This window comes from Dipodomys merriami, unplaced genomic scaffold, assembly GCF_024711535.1.
Source record: "Dipodomys merriami isolate MVZ:Mamm:240054 unplaced genomic scaffold, mDipMer1.0.p SCAF_85, whole genome shotgun sequence".
NCBI classification, from domain to species: Eukaryota; Metazoa; Chordata; class Mammalia; order Rodentia; family Heteromyidae; genus Dipodomys; species Dipodomys merriami.
The window spans coordinates 4,905,974-4,931,046 of record NW_027206457.1 but is presented as its reverse complement, the minus strand read 5'-3'; the positions used below and the strand labels follow the sequence as shown (position 1 = coordinate 4,931,046).

General features: G+C 35.5%; 1 protein-coding gene across 1 annotated transcript in view; it reads right to left on the bottom strand.

Moving 5' to 3' along the window:
• The window catches only part of Itfg1 (integrin alpha FG-GAP repeat containing 1), a 209,481-nt gene that overhangs the window by 115,257 nt on the left and 69,151 nt on the right, over positions 1-25,073 (bottom strand). Inside the window, exons 7-8 of the mRNA XM_070011952.1 lie at positions 24,707-24,768; positions 16,964-17,045 (exon numbers count right to left, since the gene is read on the bottom strand). Of these exons, the coding sequence (XP_069868053.1) occupies positions 16,964-17,045; positions 24,707-24,768 (144 nt within the window). The remainder of the gene's footprint in view (positions 1-16,963; positions 17,046-24,706; positions 24,769-25,073) is intronic.

Sequence of the window (25,073 nt, the reverse complement as noted above, 5' to 3'; positions counted from 1 at the left end):
CATTCTAAAGAAGCAAGCCTGGGATACAGCTTTTTAGTTTCTTTTGGACAGCCAAGAATTGGGAGTGTTATTATCAAAGAGAGTTCCATTAAAATGTGTGTTGAGGGCAAAGTGTATTGGCTCATGTCTATTATTCCAGCTACTTAGGAGGCAGAGATGGGATGGACCAAGGTTGAAAGGCAACCTAGGCAAAAAGTTACCAAGATGGCATCTCAACAAGTAAGCTGGTGTGGTGGCACATACTGGAAATTCCAGATAGTCAGGGATTACCCAAATAGGTAGGAAGATGATGTTCTGAGACTCTGCCTGGGAAAAAATGTGAAACTTTTATCTGAAAATAGAAGTTGAGGGTATGGCTCAAATAAATGGTAGAGTGTCGATTTGGCAATTGTGAGGCCTTGAGTTTAAAACCCTAGTCCTGCCAAACTGCTGACAAACTGTTAACAAGCATTATCTTAAATCTCTGTATACTGAGCTTTTTCTGATACACCTATATTTGGGAGATTTACCTTTAAAATCCTTCTATAACTACCATATTTTAAACTGAAAGGATGAAATTCAAAAGTATAGAAAAGAAATTCATTAATATATATAATTTGACATATTCTCTTGAAGAGTTATAGTTTGGTTTTGATAATTTTGAAATCTGTAAGAGAACATTATTCTGCATATTTTTAATTGGTTGCATAATCAATAAGCTAAGTAGCATATTTTCCTCAGAAGATAAATATTTTAAAATCCCTGTACAATTGTAGGACATGTATAATTTCCACTTTTAACTATTAAGATCCTTCAAGAAACAAACAAATGCATAATCTTTTGAAATGCCTAATAAACAACCATGACATCTATTCTTAAGTATCAGCACCTGGTCTTTAAAAGGTACCTTTGCAATATAGCCTTTAGGTAGCTTTGGCTAAATTCTTTTATCACTGGTTGACTGTGTACTTTATGTCAGAAGGGTTAAGTCTGATGGATCAGCTTTTTTAAATGATCTATTTGCTAAAATATCCTAGACTCACAAGAATTTCAAGATTAAAACAGTACTGGAGGTGTGGCTCAAGCAGTAGAATACCAACTTTTAGCAATGAGAGCTGAGCTATTGGTTTCAAGCTCCAGTACTGGCACAAAAAAACAAAACAAGGAAAACCAGTCAAGATTAAAACACTTTTCCTTTTCAAAGGAAAAACAGGAAATCCAATCTTGAGAAGATGCTAAATCCATGAATAAGGTGCCCAAAGAATTATTTTGCAATTGTATTCCTGCATTTTATACCTACTAAAAATAAATTAATTAATAAGAAGTATAAAGACACTTTCTGGAACTGGCATTTTACACACATATTCTCTCAGTTATGATTCCTTTATTCCTCCTTCTCCCCGAAGCTGTGGATTGGTCCTATGACCTTGCATATGACAAGGAAGTGCTCTCTGCTACTGAGATACATCATCAGTCTACTCATTTTTAAATAATCAGTCAATAGACTACAGCAGATAGTCTTCATTAAATTAATTTCATACCATTTCCAAATTACACAATATCAAAAGTATAAAGTAATTATAATGGTCATATAAATTACCTCCTTCATTTTATAGAAGAGAAAACTGAACCGCAGGAAGATTAAACCACTTTTTTGAGTCTCACAGAAAGAGAGAAACTGAAGACTTTAGTCACATATTCATTGAACCATGCAAACTCTATTTAAGGATGGTCAGAACTAGGTAATTATTCAACTACTCAAGCACAACATTAAAATTATTGATGTCAGACTTTCTAACTATCTTCGGCTTTAGATCTGGATATTATTAAAAAGTATAACAGCAATGTAAGAGGCTATTCATATATGCAATAATGAAACATCATTTACTGCCATATTTATGAACACATTTAAGTGTTTGTAAGCAATGAATTAATCACCAAGGACATCTAGATGCACAATTTCATGTAGATGCTTTTCCTGGATTACAAGGACAGGAATTAGCTGGGGTCCAGTGGCTCATGTCTGTCATTCTAGCTACTCAGGAGATTGAGATCTGCAGATCACAGTTTGAAGCCAACTCAGGCACAAAAGTCTGTAAGATTCTTATCTCCAATGAAACAGCAAAAAGGAGTTGTGGCTCAAGTGGTAGAACTTGAGCACAAAAGCCCAGAGACAGTGCCCATCATCTCTCTCTCTCTCTCTCTCTCTCTCTCTCTCTCTCTCTCTCTCTCTCTCTCTCACACACACACACACACACACACACACACACACACACACACAAGAAATTAATTAAAAGAATAGAATAGTCCTCAAAAATGACTTTATACCTTGTTCTGAGCTGATCAGTTGGGTATAAGTAATATATAAGTAAATATATAGTCACAAGTTCATTCAGTCATGTAAACTCTATTTATGGATGATGAGAACTAGGTAATCAATTACTCAAGTCTAAATCACTGAACAATATAAAGACTATTGCTGCCAGACTTTCCAACTTTGTTCTAAAATTTTTTGGTTAGGGAAGTATTTTAGTTCTGTATTAACCACAATATAAAATGGGCAAGTAACTTTCATGAAGTTAGTAAAATGTAGAACTGACTGGCATTTATATAGAAATCTATCTGGATTCAGGACTGTTGATAAGTTGCCCTAACAATATTTTACAAAATTATAAGGATGGACATGAGACTTACTCCTTGCTCTAAGTGTTTATCTCTTTTTCCCTAACTCTCCAGCAGGAAAATAAGTCATTGTTCACAAGAAATGTACTAAATAACAGTAACCTTGAAAAATAAAATGGTCTGAATTGAAATTTTAAAATTCAAGAATTCATGACACATTTGCATGACTCCTTTATACAGTATAGCTTACTAAGTTAAATATCCATGATAGCATTTAAGAGATAGAATACACAAGCAAAACATACAACTTGTATGTAAATACTATCTGAAATTCAACCCAGCAAGGAAAATAGGTCAGGGATTAACTCCTTCATTCCCATACTCTTAACTTCTTATGAATTCACAAATTCAGAGAGAAAAGAAAGAAAAAAGCTGCCCTTCTGCAATGGAAATGGAAAGACAAACTAGAAGTATTGAGTGGTATGCACTAAATTTATTTTTATAGTAGAAATTGAGGTAATATTGTTGAAATTATTTCACCTTTCCCCCCTATTTTTCTTTTTTGTATTTTGACCATTTTGACTTATGCTGTATATACTCACTTTTTCCCTGAGGGGGGGGGTCTCTTTTTCCTTCATTCCTGTAGAGATTATTAGACCTGCACCCCATATTCTTATTCTTTTCCTTTCTTATTTTGTTCCCTCAGCTTTCTCCATTCCTCCTTCTCCTTTTAGAAATTAATACTTCTAGATCTTTTATTGTATGTGTGTGTGTGTGTGTGTGTGTGTGTGTGTGTGTGTGTGTGTGTGTGTGTGTGTGTGTGTAGGTATGTGTAGGCATGAACTTAAGGCCTGGGGCATCATAACTTAGCTTTTTTGGTCATGGTTGATACTCTGCCACTTGTGCCAATTGCCACAGCTCCACTTCCAGCTTTTTCAGTAATTAATTGGAGAGAAGAGTCCCATGGATTTACCTGCCAGGGCTGGTTTCCAATGGTGATTCAGACTTCAGCCTCTTGAGTAGCTAAGATTATAGGCATGAAGCATGGGCTCATAGCTTGTTTTCTTTATATTTTCCCATAAACATAGTTTTAACATTCCCATAGTTTCAACATTCCCATGGTTATAAATGAAGAAACCATTAGGGGATTTCAGTACTCAGAATTTGGATTTGGGTCTGTGTGACTCTAAATTATATGGCAAATTAGCACTTACTGCCCACTATAGTTGACTGATAGTAAAGCTAAAATAAAAAATATAATCTAAAATAAAAAATAAACGCTGTATCACTTTAATTTATGACTTATTTCAGCTTTTTCCCTGCCTTTCTCTCTGCTGGGGATCCAAGCCAGCGCCTTGTATTGCTAGGCAAGTGCTATATCCACAGCCTTTCAGAGTGTCTTAAGTATGATCTAATGAATTCCTATCCTGTTATCTTTACTTACCATCATAAATTGTATTATTGTTTTAAAACTAGAATCGTATTTTGCAAAGATTCTAAAAGCTGTGAGAAGTGAGATGCTTAACATACAGGATAGAAATAAGCAGATACTTCAAATGTAATCTCCTAGATCAAAGGAGAAAATTAGAAAAATAAATTATTGATATACTGTGAATTAAGAAATTTTTGATTTAGGAAATATGAGGGGAGGGGACATAAAAGGTTTTGTATTTTCATTACTGTTTAAGACAGTATGTGTTTGAAGAAATAGCTATTTTGGCCACACATGTCAGACCCCAATTTAGAAGTGAGTCTTTCCTAAAACTCACTGAAAAAATATTGAGAAGTGGCTGTGCATAACAATAAACAACTGAACTTGGGAGGAATTAAAATTCAAATGGATATCAGGGAGTTTATTTCTAGGAAACAACTTTCTATATGTACTTAGAAATTTAACAGTAAAATAAAAATTCTGAAAAGGTTGTCTGAGTTCAAGATAAATCAGTATTTTGGTGAATTTTTGTATCAGAATTACTAAAGCTTGCTTTTTATTTTATCACTATAATAGATATGCACTATATATTCTAGAATTATGGATACTGTTGTAAAGGAACTCAGTCTCGAGAAACAGAGAAGCCACCACTTAAGAGGTCAAATTGTGAGTCTTTTATTGGAGAGTCACTGGACTACTGATGGACTTTTGTCTCAAAGACCAACAGATGTGAATGCAGCTAGCACAAAACTTATGCAGGCCCAAACCACATGTGAGGAATTTATCCTAACCAAAATGTTCTACATAAGCAAAGAAAACCAAATGAGGAAATTGTAACCTAATAAAAGGTGTTAAATCAGATAAGGACACTTTTAACTCCAGGCCTGGAGGTAAAAATCCCAGGATTGGCACATATGCACACACAAACACACAACACACACACACACACACACACACACACACACACACAGAGAATAGACTGAACTGATGTCTGTAACATAAAAACTTATTTAAAGGAAAAAAAAGCATTACATTTTAGATTCCTTGAATCCAACACATACATCTAGTTTGTCTATATTCCATATATTACACACACATATACATTATGCACATGTATTTCCTCAATATGTACTTTTATTTATAAGACATTGTAATCTAATAGAAGGCATTTAAAACTTCAACATTTTCCTGTTTTATTGATGATTCTCAAGTTGGATTTCACTTTCTTTTGAATAACAAAAGCAAAAACAAAACCAAAGATATAAGGTAACTGAAAAGAGCAGTCAATTTCTAACATATAAAAATAATCAAATAAACAAGGTCCATTATTTAAATATAATTTTGAAATGTAAAGCAACATTAAAGGATTCACACAATAGGGCCAAGCCCAGAATTCATAACATCCAGAACTTTCTCCTACACAGCTTCAATTATGATATAATTATCACATGTCTATTTAAAGGTATTTGATTTTTAAAGTCCTTTTATAAGAGAAAATATGAGCACTTAGTGACCAATGTACATACAGGCTAGAAGTAAAAATGGGAAATAGACACATAAAGAAATGTTCCACATCTTTGTCATAATGGAGATTCCATTTCACCCTGGTTAGAATGGGCAATATAAAGAAAACAAACAAAAACAGATGCTGATGAGGATTATGCCAAAAGGAAACTATAATATACTGTTGGTAGAATGTACATTTGTTCAACCATTATGGAAAGTCGTGTGTAGGTTTCTCAAAAAAATTAAACATAAACCACCCGCTGAACCAGCAGTTCCACGCCTGGGTATTTACCCAAAAGGCTACAAACCAGGACACAATAGATACCAGCACAACAATGTTTACTGTACCACTATTCATCATAGCCAAGGTATGGAATCAGCACAGATGCCTTGTAATGGATGAATGGATCAAGAAAATGTAGTAAGGATACACAATGGAATTTTACCCAACCTCTGGAAAGAACGATATTGTACTATTTGAAAAGAAATGGAAAGACCTGGAAGAATTTATGTTAAATGAAGTAAGTAAGGCCCAGTGAAACAAAAGATGAATATTTTCCCTTATATATGGAAGCTACATTTAGCTTATAAATTTATACGTAAATATGTTGGGTGGTATTCAAATGATTACAAATGCATTAACTGAAATATACTAGATTTAAGGAAGAACTCATAGTATAATTTCTTAGAATGGTAAAGTCAAAGTTCTGAGTAGGTACTCAAAAGGGGTAGAGTCCAGGGGAAAGGGGTGAACAAATGAAGAGGAGAAGGGAATAATGCAATAAAGAATCCAATGTAAGTCTGGAGGAAGACGGCGGAGAAGAAGCTGGGGGCTAAACAAGCCTGTCATGTAGAAACCATTTTTAGTGTTCCAGTGAAAAGTCCAAGACAAGAGAGTAATACCAGGTGTGCCATTAGAGTACAGATAATTTGGCCAGAGAGGAAAACTTCAGGCAGCTTGGTTAAAGAGACAGATTCAAGAATTTGTTGGTGTGGGCAGCGGTAGCACTGCCAGTGCTATTGCAGCCACCATAGCAACAGAGAGAGCACAGGACAAAGGTGCCAGAGGCGGTGTGCAAGTGTATTCTACCCACAGCCAGGAAGAACTGACAAGGAGTGGAAATTCTTATCCTGCTGATCACAGACAGCTGCAGACCGTGGAGGGCCCAGAAACCAAGGGAAAAGCATGAGTACCCCACAAGACATTCTCACACATTTTCATGGAGCAGTGGTGGGAAGGTAGCCCCTCCCCCACCATCAGAGAAGAATTCCATATTTGATTCTGACAAAGACCCGGCCAGAGCAGCTAACCTTTAACTCAGGCCTTGGAAGAAAATAGGAGCCATTCACAGGTCAAAGGAACATGACCTGCTGGGCTCAGCTCCAACCCCAGGGAATGGTGCCCTCCCTAGGCAAAGGAAGCTCTCCTTATGGAGGAATGACTTTCTTCCCTGGGTAAAAAGAGCCAGAGACTGTCCCACCCCACTGTAGCACAAGCAGCAGACCCAGCTACAAGAGGGTAAAACAAAAACAGTTGGAAACACAGTAAACAGAAAATCCGGAACCAGGCCCTCAGGGAAAAGTTACTGATTGCTGACAGGCCTCAACCATACTCACAACCTAGCACACAACGCCAAGCTAGGGGAAACAGCCATCTCCCTCTTTTGTGATACTCAAAGCAGATTGCCCTCCCAATGAACTAGCCTGATAGGAGGATCATAAAGTCACTGGTAAGGCAGAGCTTCCTTCTGCCTGCTCAAAAAAAAAAAAAAAAACTGATTTAAGAAACCAATCAAGTCGGTATAATTTGTGGAGGGGAAGGGGAAAAACAAGTCGTTTCAATAAGGATACAGGTGGACCCATTGCAACAATGAGAAGTACAAGTTGTCATGTCGAAAACAAACTTTACAACTTTGGTTGGGGGGGGGGGAGGACTGGGTGGGGGGGTGGGGGGAGGCTGGGAAGGGATGTTAAGGGTAAACAAAGGAGGAGGCTACAATGCTTGATAAGAAATGTACTCATTATCTTGCCCATGTAATTGTAACCCCTCTGTACAATATGTTCACAATAAAAAAAAAAAGAAACCAATCAAGCCACAGGAAAACCAAATGCTACAAGCAAACCAGTAACTCCACCAAGAGACTGGTTATGGACACAGGGGAGACACAAGATTCCCTCCTCCCCCACAAAAAAAGTGAAGTACTGTTTTTTATACCTATTTCTTTAAAATTAAAAAAAATTGCTTTCTATTTTTTTTCATCATTTTTATTTTAGGTTTTTTTAATTCTCTTTTTACTCTTTTCCCTTTTGGTTCTTGTTTTTTATTTTTGCTTTACTTAATTGCTGTTCTGTTCATCCCCAGATATATATCTGTCTTCAATTATTAGACCTTATCATTCATTGTGTGCATACTTAATTAAGATATCCATTACTCAATTCACAAACTATAAGCCTTAAGTCCTTTAACTGTAGTACTATTTCTTTATACTTATGTAAGTTTTTAAGTGCTTAATTTTTAAATTTTTTATTTTGCCTTTTTCTTTTCTTTATCTTTCTTCTCCTTTCCTTTTATTCTTTTCTTTGCTTTGAATTTAGGTCTTGGTTATGTTCCCTCTCTCCCTTTCCTTCCTCACATTCCTCTAATCTTATTTTCTCCTCACAATTCTCCCTAAACCTATTAACTTCTGGTCTGCTTACTCCTTCTTTGATTTTCTTAGCCCATTGATCCCTAGTTGTTTGTTGTTGAACTAGATTGTATTTGTTGAATTATACTATATCTGTACTCATTCTGACTGTGTTAAACAATCTGTGCAACTACAGTTCTCTGGTTGATGCTTGCCTTAAAATAGTGTTCTAGTGTGGAATTGGTTTTGCTTTCATACCCAAATGGACAGAATAAGCCGGAAAAACACAAGAAAAATGAGAAGTCCAGGTATCTCAATTCCCACTCATAATAATCAGGCAACAGAGCAGTTAATGCTCTACAAACACTACTGGTAAACATGCTGAATGAAAAGATTGAAAGCCTGCAAAGGATTTTGTGTGAGCATGATAGGGAAGTGCATGAGTGTGAGGAGGCTAACCAAAGGTTAATACAGAAATTTCGCAAGAGTGAGGAGGCTAATCAGATTAATACAGGCATTGAGTGAGTGGGATGGGATGAGATTAATATTAATAGATTAATTATTAATAGATTAATAGAGACATACATGGAATCTACAAACAGAAAGCTGCAGGAATCCATGAAGGCCAAAAAGGGAATGCTGAATGAAGCCTAATAGAAGGAAAGGGATTCCAATGAAACTATAACCAATCAACTGAAGGATTTGAGATTGAACACTGAAAACCAAATTAAGGAGGTAATGAAGTCCTTACAAGATCTAAAACAAAGCTCCAACAAAGAATCTGAGACCATCAAATCTGATCAATTAGAAGGAAAGGAAATAAAAAACAGTAGAAAGTCTTGAGAGTATGTTGGACCATGCAGAAAACCGAATCTCTGGGATTGAATACAGCCAGACATTATAAACACAGACAAATATTCAAGACAAATCCAAGAAATACGATAAATCGATTCAATATTTAGAACATACCATCAGAAGGCCTAAGTTAAGGCTAATGAGTGTAGAGAAGGGCCTAGAGACACAAGTTAAAGGTCTAGGAAATTTATTTAACAGGATCCTAGCAGAGAACTTCCAAAACATGCAAAAAGATAGGCCCAATCAGATACAAGCCTTTAGAACTCCAAGTAGACCAGGCCAGAACAGGACATCGCACCTTCACATTGTAATCTGTATCAATTGAGACCAAGGAAAGGATCCTTAAAGCTGTCAGGGAGAAAAGATCAATAATCTGTAAAGGGAAACCAGAATAACTTCAGATTTCTGAGCAGAGACAATGAGCAAAACCAGCCTGGAATGATGTATGTCATACCCTAAAGACAAAGAACTTTCAACCAAAAATACTGTACCCAGCTAAACTCTTCCTTTTTTTGCGGGGGGGGGGGGGGTGGGGGGTGGGGGGGGTCCAGTCGTGGGCCTGAACTCTGGGCCTGGGCGTTGTCCCTCAGCTCTTCAGCTCAAGGCTAGCACTCTACCACTTGAGTCACAGCGCCACTTCTGGCTTTTTCTTTTTGCTTATGTGGTGCTGAGGAATCGAACCCAGGGCCTTACGCATGCAAGGCAAGCGCTCTACCACTAAGGTACCTTCCCAGCCCTAAACTCTTCTTCATAATAGAATGTCATATAAAAACGTTCCAAAGCAAAGAAAAATTGAAACAATATATCTCCACCAAACCAGCCCTACAAAAATACTTAAAGATGTCATACTCATAGAAAACAATCAAGAGCACAATAAAGGCCAAGAAACAGCCCCCCAATAGAGAATCCAAGAATCACAGGAAGAACCCAGTTGGCATAGCCAAAAAGGTGGATACCATGGCAGGAACTACCAAAAACCTTTCAGTCCTAACTCTCAATATTAATGGAATTAACTTTCCAATTAAGTGACATAGATTGTCTAGTTGGAGCAAAAGGCAAGATCCTTCTATCTGCTGACTTCAAGAGACACACCTTGCCCACAAAATGAAACATATTCTGAAAGTGAAAGGCTGGAATAAAATCTACCAAGCAAAAGGCCCCCATAAACAGATGGGAGTTGCAATTCTAATATCAGGTAAAATAGACTTCAAATTAAAATTAGGCAGAAGAGATAAAGAAGGTTGTTACATACGAATTAAGGGATCTCTTCTTCAGGAGGATATTAGAATTCTAAATATTTATTCATCAAATAATGAAGGACCTAAATTTATCCAAGAAACCCCAATTTCCCTAAAATCTCCCATAAATCCCAAGACATTAATTGTTGGGGACTTTCACATACCACTATCCCCTCTGGAAATATCAACCCAGCAAAAACTGGAGAGAAACCTTGGATCTAAACAATTCCATAGATCAACTAGACTTAACATATATCTACTGAATATTTCACCCGACAGCATCAGAATACACATTCTACTCAGCAGCACGCAGAACATTCTCCAAAATAGACAACATTTTAGGTCACAAAGCGAATTTTGTTCAAATTCAGAAACATTAAAATTTTACCCTGCATTCTCTCACATCACAAAGGAATAAAATTAGAACTCAACACCAAAAGCCACCAAAGAAAATCCGGTAGCATGTGGAGACTGAACAACACACTGTTGAACCACCAGTGGGTCATGGAAGACATTACAATGGAAATTCAAATGTTCATGATACTTGACAAAAAAGGGACAAAAATTACCAGCAATTCTGGGACACAGTAATGCAGTACTCAGAGACAAGTTTATAGCTCTGAGTTCCTACATCAACACATTGGAGAGATATGCAACCAACAATTTAATAAGGCACCTTAAGCTCCTTGAAAAGAGCAACATTCTGAACCTCAATCAAGTAGACAGAAACAACTAATGAATTAAGAGTCCAAAACCATAGTAATTAAAACATCTTGGTACTGGCATAAGAACAGACCTGAGGACCAATGGAATAGAACTCAAGGCTCAGAAATGAACCCACAGACCTACAACCACCTAATCTTCAATAAGGGAGCTAAAAAAATACAAAAATAGAATGGAAGGAAAATAGCCTCTTCAGTAAATGGTGCTGGCAAAATTGGTTAAACACCTATAGAAAACTAAAGCTAGATCCTTATATATCACCCTGCAACAGAATTAATTACAAATGGATCAAAGACCTCAAAGTCAAAGCAGACACCCTGAAAACATTACAGGAAGAAATCAGAGAAACTCTAGGGCTCCTTGGCACAGGACTAAATTTTCTTAATAAAGATCCAGAAACATAACAAACCAAAGAAAGATTGGACAGAACTGCATGAAACTGCAGAGCTTCTGCATGGCAAAAGACATAGCAAGTAAGATCAATAGAAAGCCTACAGACTGGGAGATCTTCACTAGCTATACAACAGACAAGGGCCTCATATATAAAATATACTTAGAACTCAAAAAATTAAATCCCCCAAAACAAATCATCAATGAAACAACCGCCCAATTAATACAATACGTTGGCTAAAAACTTAGAGAGAAACTTCTTTGAATAGGAAATAAGAATGGATAGACAAATAAAGCAATGCTTAACTTCTCTAGCCAGAAAAGAAATGTAAATCAAAACAACATTGAGATTCCACCTCACCCTGGTTAGAATGACTATAATGAAGAAATCTAATAAGAATAGATGCTGGAGGGGATGTGGCCAAAAGAAAGCCTATTGCAATGTTGGTGGGAGTATAAACTTGTTCAACCACTTTGGAAAGCAGTGTGGAGGTTCCTCAAAAGACTCCACATAGAGTTCCCCTATGACTCAGCAATAATACTTTTGGCTATTTACCCAAATGATCACAAACAAGGCCATACTAAAGCTTCCAGCACAGCTATGTTTATTGCAGCATTATTCTCCATAGCTAAGATATGGAACCAACACTGATGACCCTCAGTAGATGAATGGATCTAGAAAATGTGATATATATATATATATATATATATATGCATATATATATATATGTATGGAATTTTATACCTCCATTAGAAAGCATGACACCACTCCATTTGTTAAGAAATGGAAAGACATGGAAAAAATTATAAGTGAAGTAAGTCAGGCCCAAAGCAATATAGGTCCTATGATTTCCCTTATTTGCAATAACTAGTATATGTCTAGGACAAGCAGAAAAGGTCAAAAGCTATGTACATATGGACCACATAGGATGATGCTAAGCGAAATTAACCCTGATAGGTACACAAGAAGTTTAATCTTTCTTGCTGTTGTTTTTAATGTACTATCTGGGTTTTTTTGCTTGTTGGTTTCTTTTGTTTGTTCTTCCACCTATGGTATAACCCCTGTTTTTACTGCATTTGATTCTGGTGCCATGCATCTTGTATATACATTTTTCTAATTTGGGGAGGGGAAGGGAAATAACAAAATTCTGAAATAAGGATACAGGTTGACCCATTGTAACAATGAGATGTACAAGACACTAAGTTGAAAACGAACCTTACAGCTTTGGGTGGGGAGGGAAAAGTTGAGGAGGTGGGGATGGAAGGCTTGTAGAGGAAAAAAAAAAGAGAGGGTAACAATGCTCAATAGGAAATGTACTCATTACCTTACTCATGTAACTTTAACCCCTTTTCATAGTATCATTATGATTATATATGTATATATAATATATATATATATATATATATAATCCGATGTATACCCTACAAAATTAAGAAGAGTGAGGAAGAGGGAGGTAGGAGAAGGAAGGGTGTGTTGTTAAATGGCAACTCTTTATTACAACTTCCTAAAGATAATGAAAAAGCTAAGTGGAAAAAAGGATATTTTTATAGTTTTTTTTTGTAGTTCTCTAGCGTCTTGTTGATTTCCACTATACCATATACATAAAATTAATTTTCTTTTAACACAAAAAAGAATCTTATTTCTATTGATGTTTTGTTGTACTAAAGTTAATAAACAGCCTCTTATTTAAAATTTTGGAATATGATGTTTTGAGAGAGATATACTTTACTTAATGACTGTATAAGTAATAGAAGCATTTATAACTTGTAGCTCTTTCAAGCATTAGGGCAGGGCATAATAACATACCTAGTGACTACAAGAAACCAGGCTACTTCCTGGGTAAATTCTATAGCCCAAATATTGCTCTGTTAAAATGGTAACCTTGGTGACATTAATGCTCTGCTAAACTGAAATCCAAAGGCCTTTTCTTGTTCCTCCTTTTACATCACATTTCTCTATCTGTCAATGGTTTCTAGCCATCCTTTAGCATGCCTTCTATCCTAAGTAAAACCTTCAACACCTTTGGAGAGCTCATGTAGATCTTGATCTGTATGCTCTTAGAAGACTCTCTAATCTGCTTTTGTTTTATTCTTCAAGTTAGATTTGCTGAACATCCTACCTTCATTGTCTTAAATGTAGTGAGTTCAAACTATCTTAATAATTAAAGTCATCTTTCTCTCCTCAATCCAGCTTTCTCTCATCATTCTTTAAATCATTCAGAGTCAAAATGTTTATTCTTTACCCTTTCCAGTGCCTAACCAATTACCACACTCACTAATACTTTCTTTGCAAGTTTCTTATAACTGTCCCTACATTGACTGATATAGCTGAAGTTCTAGGTCTGATGACCTCGTGCCTTAACTGTCTTGACTCATTTTCATCCCTAGACAATAAAGCATCCTAAAACCATTTAAGTCTGCTTCTCTTTTGATATAAATTCTCAAGCTCCTCAGAGAGTGAAATAATCTCCCCTGAACCTGATTCTATGCTTGAGAAGATTTCCTTATGTGCACCTCACAAGATCAAAAGATTTTGTTCAACTTCATTTCCTGAAGTTAATAAAAAAGTATTAACAAAGAGCTGGTCAAAATTGTTCTACTTGGCATTATATCCACAGAATAAATTAACATTTGTTGTCCTGTAATTCACTTGATAATCATTTCTGTCTCGACATTTTCACAAACCTGTGTATTCAAGCCTATAGGTTTATTTTAATAATCACTAACCATACTATTATTTTCATGCATCCACAAAATTTTAGGAACAGAGTTCTACATGTAATTCAAAACCCAGCTCTTTCTATGAATTTTTCTGAGCACCTACAAAGAGTTGTAGTAGTACAATGTTTACATTAAATCCCTTTTCATATGGCATTGATTTCATAATTAACAGTGAAATATACTTGGTTTTTACATTATATTGTAGCAGTTATTTCTTATCTTTGTAAATTTGTTTTTTATTTTTCCAATTAGACATTTTACAAACGTAAGGGCAAGGACCCTGTTTTTAAGTCACAGCCTTTTTCATAGTATTCAGTAAGATATTTTAAACATAAGAGAGATACAATTTTGGTATCTTATTTGTAGTCTTTAATAAGCCTGTGAAACTACAAGATGATTTTATAAGGAAGCTGATCATATAACTCAGAAAACACAGCCAATTTTATATAAAATTAGAAATTCTACAACAAAACTCTAATAATACAAAAATTCCATTAGTTAATAAATATCTGGATTTTGTATGCTTTGCATTTTCATGACTAATCTAGTATACAAGATAAAACAGGGAAAATAGAGTTTAAAAGAAGCTACTAACCAGGTACTAGTTGCTCATATAATCCTACCTTCTGAGGAAGCTGAGAATTTAAGAACATGGTTCAAAGACAGCCTTGGGCAGGAAAGTCTGTGAGACTCTTATCTCCAATTAACAAGCAAAAAGCCAGAAGTGGAGCTGTCTGTGGTTCCTGTTGTAGAGAGGTATCCTTGAGCAAAAAAGCTCAGGGCTAGCACCCAGGCCCTGAGTTCAAACTCTAGGACCAGAGCACACCCATGTGTGTGTATACACACATACACACAGCTCAAAATATTACTTTTGTTTAACTTGGGGTGGGATTATTTTGTAAAATGCCAGTGAGTTAAGAGTCATTTAAAAAGTCTTAATTGTTAGGGGCTTTTCCTTGTAACCATATAATTTATTGAAACATGTGCTTCTTTACTAACTAAATGGCATATTTTTAAAGCTGTTCTGACTTTCTTGGTGTCAGTCACTCTCTTGCTTTTGTTCAAAGGGAGTAGGTGGAGTGGAAGAGGGTAGAATGCAATTCCAAGATGTATTCAAATGTATACTTTTCTTTGGAAAAGGCATAATTTAGATTTATTAACCTTATTCAATGCCATCTGCTTTTTTGGACTCATTAGTTGTTTTGTTTCTTGGCAATATACAACTAAAATATACAAATTGTTTAAAAGACATTAAGAGATAGATATTAAAAGTTTACAATACATGAAAGAAGTTCAATGATTTAACTATCTAACATTGTTTTACAAATTGGTGAATATTTATATTTTTTAATTTAACAACTTTATAGTCTACATCTTAAAAATATCAATAGAAAATATTTTTAGTTGAAAATAGCAAAACTTAAAAATCTTTTTTTTTTTCAGTCACAGAGCTTGAATTCAGGGCCTGGGCACTATCAATGAGTCTTTTGCTCAAGGCTGAAGGCTAGTGCTCTCTCTTACTTTGAGCTACGATGCCACTTTTGGTTTTCTAGTGGTTAACTTGAGATAAATGTGTCACATGAACTTTCCTGCTTGGGCTAGTGTTGAACTGTGATCCTCAGATTTCAGACTCTTAAGTAGCTAGGATTACAGACGTGAGGCACTACTGCCTGGCTTAAAAACAGTATATTGGAGCTATGTGTGGTGGATTGAGCCTGTACTCCTGTCTTAGAACATAGGAGTGAAAGATCATGAAAGAGTTTTAAGTGCAGTTAGGACTACAAAACAATCCAGCCTGAGACTTGCAGGTGGGCACTTTTGGAACAGAAAAGGTCAGCAAGATTAAAGCTTACGTATTTCATAAGGATGCCTGGGATAGAAAATTGTAAAACCTCATCAATTTTTTTTTTGGGGGTCCGGTCGTGGGGCCTGAACTCTGGGCCTGGACACTGTCCCTCAGCTCTTCAGTTCAAGGCTAGCGCTCTACCACTTGAGCCACAGCGCCACTTCCGGCTTTTTTCTTTTTGCTTATGTGGTGCTGAGGAATCGAACCCAGGGCCTTGAGCATGCAAGGCAAGTGCTCTACCACTAAGCCACCTTCCCAGCCCAACCTCATCAATTTTTAAATAAATTTCTATTAACCACTTTGAAAAAAACCCCACAGTATATTGGAAACTAACTTTACAACTTCGGGGGTGAGAGGTCGGGAAAGGGTGGAGGGGAAGAAGGGGTTCTATTCATTCCATCTCCCAGTTATCTTACTGAATACCTATAATCTGTGAATCTGCAAATCTTTGTTAATATGATGCCATAATAGAAAATTTCATCTCTGACATAATACTCTGACATAACATCTCTGAAAATTCTGGTACACTAAAAATGTCATATAAAATTATCTTCACAGTGTATGTGATATATATATATATATATATATATATATATATACACACACACACATACAGATACACACATAATAATACATATATATGGTTTATATAAATTAAATTTTGTGTTTAGACATGAGCATGATTATAACCAAGATACCTCATTATTTATATACAAATATTCTAAAATCTGATTCAGCATTTTCAAATAAGGGATCCTCATCCTGTATATGAGAAATCATAATAATTACTACTCTCTATATTGTAGTCTGTATAAACACCACAGAAGTTTTGGATGTTATTCCTGGATAAAGGTTTAAGTTCAACCCATTTTAAAATGTGTCATAAATTCCTATTGTATTAGTGGACTGACTTAACAGAATAGACATCTTTTAAATTTCTAATAGTTCTGAAAACACTAGATATAGTTCTCAAACAACATGGCAAAAGCAGAAGAGGGAAGGGGTTTGAAAGACAAAATAATCTTACCAAAGTCTGCAAAAGCTGACTGTCCAACTAACATCAAATTTTTAGGTGTCTCAACGGTATTACAATGAGAGAAGTTTCCATCCTGTTGAAATCAAAAGAACTTTGAATTAGAACTCGTAACACACTCATTTGTCAAGTGTAAAAAGCACTTTAACAGAAGCAGAGAAATAAACAATTTAAGTCTTTTATTGTATTAACATCACTCCGGTCTCTTACTTTTTAAAAATTATGAAACAAAAGTAACCAGTGAGTTTTGTAGAAAATACGAATTTAGAGTGCCAGTTCTAGGACTTGGGAGTCGTCATTGAGCTTTTCTGCTCAAGGCTAGTACTTTACCACTTGAGCCACAGCTCTACTTCCAGCTATTCCAGCTTTTTTGGTACTTAATTGGAGATAATGGGCTTTTTTATGGGCTTTCCTGCCCAGCCTGGCTTCAAACCATGATCTTTACATCTCAGCCTCCTGAGCAGCTAGGAATAACAGGCATGAGCCATCAGTACCTGGCTAATTTAGAGTGCTTTGCTTTCTGTCAATTCTTGTATAAGACCTTTTCCCAGATCATCGTCATAATTTCAGACATAATTATCATATTCTCATGTCAAGTACTATAGAAAGTCTTGAAAATATAAAGAATTATACTTAGTAATTTTAGATACTAAATAAGAAAAATAAGACTGAACTCAGAATTTTGAAGTAAAAAATTGCTATTGACTTTGATGCCTATATGCCTTATAAGGTATCCATGCACTTTAAAGGTTCCTCTTTGTTCCTCCTCTAAGGATACTACGAATTTTCAAGTCATTCCTTAAGGAAATTACTCTTGATGTTCTCAGAGAAAGGCACTGCTACAATGAAAGCACAAAAACTGTGCCTGGAAACCAGAAGAGAGTGAGTGAGATTGGTCTTGTGATAGGCAATTTTCTAACCATTTTACACTTCATTATCCACAGACAGAAATGTTTGTCCTACTATTATTAAACTAGCTGGTGTGCTTTTCAAATACTTTTTCTATATATATCTTATTTGTACAAATGTATTAAACTTTAGACTTCATTCTTCCCCACTATTTGCCAAAAGATGAAATTGCACTGGATGTGTGTTAAAGTTGCCACTTCTGACTGTAGTGTTAAAAGTGCTATTTTGTTTTAAAAGATTATTGTATACTGAGTAGATATGATCTTTTGAAAAACTTGAAATAACTCTTTGAATAGAACACATTAGTTTTATCATGTTATTATAAGGCTGGTAATCTGACAAAAGTGCATGAATCAACCCAATGAAAGTGTGAACTTTGGTTAGCATGTCTAGAAAAATCTCTATAGATGTAACATCATGATTCATCTCCATACAGAAACAATGATACTTTCCAGCTAACAGTCTCCCACATGCTAAAAGCCACATTCCCTAAAATGTTTACAACTATGAAAAGGTTTGAACTATTTTTGGGAAGTATGAAGCTTACAAGGGGAGAGAGTTACACATGGAGTAAGACTGAGTGGAACATATTATAAATGTGTAGAAATATAATAATGAAAACCCCCTGTTTATAACTAAGGTAAGCTAATAAAATATAACAAAATAAGCATCACATTCGCAGTGAGTATCAATAGAAGAGAATATATTCTTGGCAAAGTGGCTATGTGTGGAACTCATTATATAGAGGCCGTAGCTGGGGAAAAGTTTCATTTAAACAATTTTCCTATTACCATTACTTGTTACAAACTATGTAAGTTCCATCCAGGTTAATGTTATTTGTATATTTTTTTATTTGATGACAATGATCTAATAACATTTTTCATCAATGTCTTTCCTCTTATTATATACCATTTTTTCCCAGTCCTGGGGCTTGAACTCAGGGCCTGGGCTCTGTCCCTGAGCCTCTATGTGCTCTAGACCACTTGAGCCACAGCACCACTTCTGGCTTTTTCTATTTATGTGGTACTGAGGAATCGAACCTGGGGCTTCATGCATGCTAGGCAAGCACTCTACCTCTGAGCCACATTCCAAGCCCTATATACCATGTTTTAAAGTGGGACAAAAATATACTTTTAAAACATGAAGCTATTTAGTTAACTTAGGAAGATGACAAATAAGACATCAATATATACTGAAAGAATAACAGTCAGTACTAAATTTAGGTTTAAATGATATGGAGTCTTCTTGTTTTCCTTACAAGTTGTATCACTTTAGGGCTGCTTAATAATCTGAGTTTCATTTTGGCTCTTCTCTGTCAGATCAGGATACACGTGCTATTTAAAAGTAGGTTTAGCTAGGTACTGGTGGCTCACATCTATAATCCTACTTATTTAGTAGGCTGAGATCTGAGGATCACAGTTCAAACTCAGCCTGGGCCTAAAAGTCTGAAATATGCCATTTCCAATTAAATTAAATAGCAAAATGTCAGGCTGGAGGTAATAGCCATGGGTGGTAAAAGCTGAGCTAGAACCTCAGGCTCTGAATTCATGCCTTGATACCTGAAAAACAAAATCAGTCTCATGTAGGATTTTAAATATAGTCAAATAGAGTGACAGATAAGGAAGTGCTTTTCAAGATGCATTGTTAAATTTTTTACAGAGGCAGTTCTGTACTTATGATGTGTCAATTATTTTGTCATGGACTTATAGTCCATAGTCTCAATGGCCTTTACTACTTTCCTGCAGTCCAGGAAACTGGGCTAGCTTTGAGGCCTGAAGTTAGTTCTTTAAGATCAGTTGACTTGTCTCTAAAATGTATTTGTTTTTCTCTCTGTGTGTATTCTAGATGTAAAGTCATGATTTATCTCTATCCCCAAACAATGATACTTCCAATGTAACAGTCTCCTAAATGTAAAGAACCACGTTCACTAGATTGCAAGTATAAAAACTGTTGAAACTGTCTTGGGAAGTGAGAAAGGTTGGAAGGAGAGAAGGGAGAGTGTGTAGGTTCATGAGATAATAAAAATAAAGTGCCTAACATACAATATACATTTAGTTAATATTCAGTGTTATTAGTAGGAATACTATACGTAATAGTAATTACAACTACCACTACTGAATTACAACTACCATCACTGCTGAGGAAAGAGACTTTTTGCCATAGTGTTATGTTGTATCAAGTAGCTTTCTTGTCAATGTACTAGCCTGATTTTTTAAATTTTCCATATTGGAAGTTGAAACCAGGGCCTCTAACAAGAGCTTTACCACATGAGCTAAAGCCCTAGCCTTTTGATTTAGTTTGTTTTTGACATGGGAATTACCCGAACCTGCTGAGTACCTGGAATAAGAGGTGTATATCACAATATTCAGCTGAGTATTTTAAACTTTAATGCTAAAACTACCCTATTCATAAAAAATCATCCAGAAGCAGTATGTGATGATTATTGTGCATCTTCTCATAGGCTCATGTAAAGTAGTGAATTTCAATTAATTTTACCCCCTAAAGGGCATTTGGCAAAACCTAAAGACATTTTTGATTGTCACAAGTGAGTAGGGGACAGAGATATTACTATACAATCAACAACACTCAGGACAGCTTTCTACTACAAAATGTCAGGGTTGAAAATTCTGACAGACTGTCCAAAAATCTTGCTTTGTGTCTTCTGGGTTTTCTTTCAAAGATAGTTCTTAGTAAATTCCAGTTCTACATTTCTAACTACTTCCTTGACATATTGATAAAGTAATTTTTCCTGCTCCAAATTAGATACTTATTTTTAATCTCTGTGTGTGTGTGTGTGTGTGTGTGTGTGTGTGCATGTGCCCCAATACCAGGGCTTGAACTCTGTCAAATTTTCATCCATTTTTTTCTTTTCTTTTCTTCTCTTTCTTTCTTCTCTCCTCTTTTTTCTTCTCTCTTCTTTCTCTTCCTTCCTTCCTTCCTTTCTTCCTTCCTTCCTTTCTTTCTTCCTTCCTTCCTTCCTTCCTTCCTTCCTTCCTTCCTTCCTTCCTTCCTTCCTTCCTTCCTTCCTTCCTTCCTTCCTTTCCTTCCTCCCTCCCTCCCTTCCTCCCTCCCCCCCCTCTTTCTTTTAAATCTTAAATTTTAGTTGGTTGTGGGGCTTGAACTCTGGGTATGGGTACTGTTCCTCAGCTCTTCAGCTCAAGGCTAGGGCTCTACCACTTAAGCCACAGCACCACTTCCTGTTTTCTGGTGGTTAATTGGAGATAAGAGTCTCACAGACTTTGCTGCCCCGGCTGGCTTTGAACTGGGATTCTCAGATCTCAGCCTCCTGAGTAGCTAGGATTACAGGCATGAGCCACTAGTGCCTAGCTCTCATCAACTTTCTTGCATACAGTTGCTGCTCTACCACTTGAGATGCCACACCAATGTGGCATTCTGCTGCTGAATTAGAGATGGAGCCTCATAGGCTTTTCTGGTTGGGCTGGCTTTGAACTGCATTTCTCAGAATTCAGTCTCCTTAGAAGTCAGAATAACAGGAGTGATCCCAAGCACCTGTCTTCTTTTATCTTTGCAATTTCTGCTATAGGTCACAAGTTACCACTGTGTTATTAATGGTCATCCTTTCTCATAGCTACCCCTTTTCTGTTCCCAGCATACTATTTTTTAAATCATGCACCTCTTTCCAATATAACTGTGCATTCCACCTCCATTATCTTATTGCCTGTAATTTTCCACGCTAATATATCGGATGTGGAACAGCAAGGTTAACTGCAATAATGAAACTTCTATTCATCTCACTCTCTCAGTTCTAAATCACGAACAGCTTCTCAACAGTTTTAGAAAATCAAATTAGTTAGCTTAGAAGTCAAAGGCCTTTCATTATTTTGTCTAAACAAATTTTTCTAATCTTAACTTCCAAGGTCCCTTTCTTGTTCTGGCCCAAACCAGCGATCTTCTTCTCTTTGAAAATATCTTGTGTTATTTGTAGAATTTTTCTATTGTAATGGTACTGGGTTTGAATTTAGGGTCTCAAACTGCTTAAGTCTACTGCTAAGTCAAACATTCAGTCCATTCTGTATATTTCTTGCCTGCCTTGTTCTCTGTCTTTCTCATTTTCTAACACTAAAATCTGACTTATTTGTACTATTCATACAAATAGCACATCTTTTTTTGAAGCCTTCACTGATACATCTAGGTAGATCAGGGAGAAGCAAATGGTCTTTGACTCCTTGATTATACCAGTGAATTATGTATACACATATCTCAGACTGCCTCCTGTCCTACCCTTCTACATCTTCCAAACACTATTATAGAACAGAACATGTAAATGATTTCTTATAGCCCCTACATTTCAAACATAGTTTTATAAGTTTTATAACAGTTTTATAAGTTTTCAATTTTTTTCTGGTCAACTAGTATGATACTATAAAGTGTATGACAAATCTTTCTTCGAATATAGTCATGTACTTTACAAATACTATATTTTATATGAATTTATTAATTAAAAAAAAGTGATACAAAGGTTTAAACTCAGGGCCTGACATTGAGTAGGTAGGTGTGCTACCACTTGGTCCACATACCCAGCCCAATTCTTTTTCAAATTGGGCCTTCTTGTTTTGGATCAGCGTAAGCATCAGTCAGTGATCTTCCTGTATAGCTGGGGCCATAGGTATATACTACCATACCTGGCTTATTGACTGAGACAGGGTCTTGCTAACTTTTTCCCCCAGGCTAGCTTAAACCTTGCCTCTGGATCTTCACCTCCTGAGTAGCTGGGATTGATTAATGGCATGAGCCCCTACTTTCAGACCTTCAACTAGCTAATTTTGAATCTATATTCTCCATAATATACATTACTAATTTACTTCTTTTGAATCTGGGTATTGACTCTTTGGTCAAACTTTTGTTAAACTCCTTTCAGATCCCTTCAGTCCAAACATGGGCTTCCATATCCATCCTCATAGAGTTTGATTTTAGGAAGAATGCTACTAAGTCAGTTAGAATCCTCCACAGATTATATAATCATGCTGGTCTGCCTTCAACTAGAAAGCAGAGCTTAGGAATTATGTTACTCTCTTAATAATTTCTGATCTACTGACCCTCCATGCTCCTTGGCTATACATAGTGTCATTTTTTATTTTGTATGTATAGTTAAGCCCAATTACTTTCATGGTGCAAGGTTCTATTAGAAGTAGTTCTTTGAAATAAAATCTGTCCTATCATCTTTAACAAGTTCCTGAGTAATTTTTCTTTAATTCATTGATCCTGCCTCTTTAATATGAAACAACTTTTAGTCCTTATTATCCAATAGCCAATTTGTTAATTTTGTTTAAAGAAAACAGCATCAAAGATAAAAAGATCCTAATAAAATCTACATGAAGATTGTTTTTCCTATTGAGTTACTTTACTTGATCACATTTAAAGCCAAAGATAGAGGATGCCATTTACTTAAAAGTGTCCATAATTTTATATACACCTTCTACTTGCTTTATTGAGGCTCTTTCCCACTATGTACAAATTAATTAGATATATTTTGCACAAGATTTAGATGAGGTAGGAATGAAAGCTAATTGCAAAAAAGTATCCCTTACCAATGAAATCTGCAATATATAACAATCATAAAAAATATGACATTAGAAACAATTGTAATTTTAAGTGTTGTTGGTTACAATGTCTTTCTTTTCTTCTTTTAAACATTGCCATTCCTAAAAATAATAAAGTGGTGCAGCTTACAAGCACTTAGATGCTCTGGTATCTAAATAGGGCTGCTCAGCTCTCCAGTTTTGGTGTGTGAGTCCCATCTAACACCATTGTCTGTTAAGACAATGGCCAACAATGATTTGCCTCCCAAGTCTTAGAATTTTACATTAGTTAGAACTCATTGTTTTTATTAGCATTTTCATGAAACCTGTAAGAGGCTAAATGAGTTTTATTTGTATTCAGTAATAGATAATTGGGAGTAATTAGGTATGAAATCAAGAGATTTAGAACTTAAATTTGGTGTCTACTATATTCCAGGTACTTTACACATTTGGTTTCATTTCACCTTTACCAATGTTCTAGAAAGCAGACTCTTATATCCATTCTCCATATGTGGAAAGTGAGGTTTCATACTTGAGTAACATGAGGCAAGTGTTCTGAGTAGGCCCATTTTATTGCCCTCTAGTCTTATCAAATATTATGCATCCTGAAAATTTCGAATGAGTTAACCTTATTATTTTTCATAGAATATATCACGTTAAAGATAACAAATCATGAAAGTAATTGATTAACAATTATAAAAAGAAAACCAATTGGGAACGACGTCTTAATCCTAGTCACTTGTAATTTAGTGTCTGTTGTTTCTATTATTCTTTTCATAAGCTGAAGGCAGGGAATAAAAATTAGCTTTTTAAAAAGTGTTTTCTTAACAAAGGAGGAGGTAACAATAGGAAACAACAAAAAATGTACTCATTACCTTACTCATGTAACTGTAACCCCTCTGTATAATATTTTCACAATGAAAAATATATACAAAAAAAAGAAAATTACAACCTCAAAAAAAAAGGTGTTTTCTTCATAAAACATTGTAGTTACAAATTAAATGACAGTAACCTTTCTTAACAGCTAAGAGCCTAGTCAACATGCATATTAAGACAGGGTAGGTCAGCAACCATGCCTGGAAACCGGCAGAGGAATGGCTGTTAGCTGAATGGTTCCTCAGCATTGTTCAGCAGTTTGAATACAACAACACAACCAAAAGCTCTTAAAGAGTTTCTATTTATTATGGAAACTAATGGACCCAAATGATTATTTTAATTGCATTTTCTAAATTGTGTGCCTTTACTGAAAGCCATCTTTTAAAAATGTTCCAAAGAAAAGATTTCTTACCAAATTTTCACATATCTCAAACTGGAAAGTATTAGAGTCAGACAATGTTGTGAGGAATAAATCTAGAAGAAAAAAAATGGAAATGTAAATTTTTGTAGTTATATTGACATATATATCTTTAAAAGAATGGAGAATTGCAATGCCTGAAATAATTATTAATAGAATTCTACCTAAATATATTTTGAATTATATTTTAACAAGTTTGATTATATATATGTATTAATATATTTATTTACTGGTCAGTCATGAAACTTGAATTCAGGTATTCCTGAACTTTTCTGCTCAAGACTAGTGCTCTACTACTTTGAGCCACAGCTTCACTTCTAATCCTATTTTTATCTTTTTTTTTTTTTTTTTTTTTAAAGCC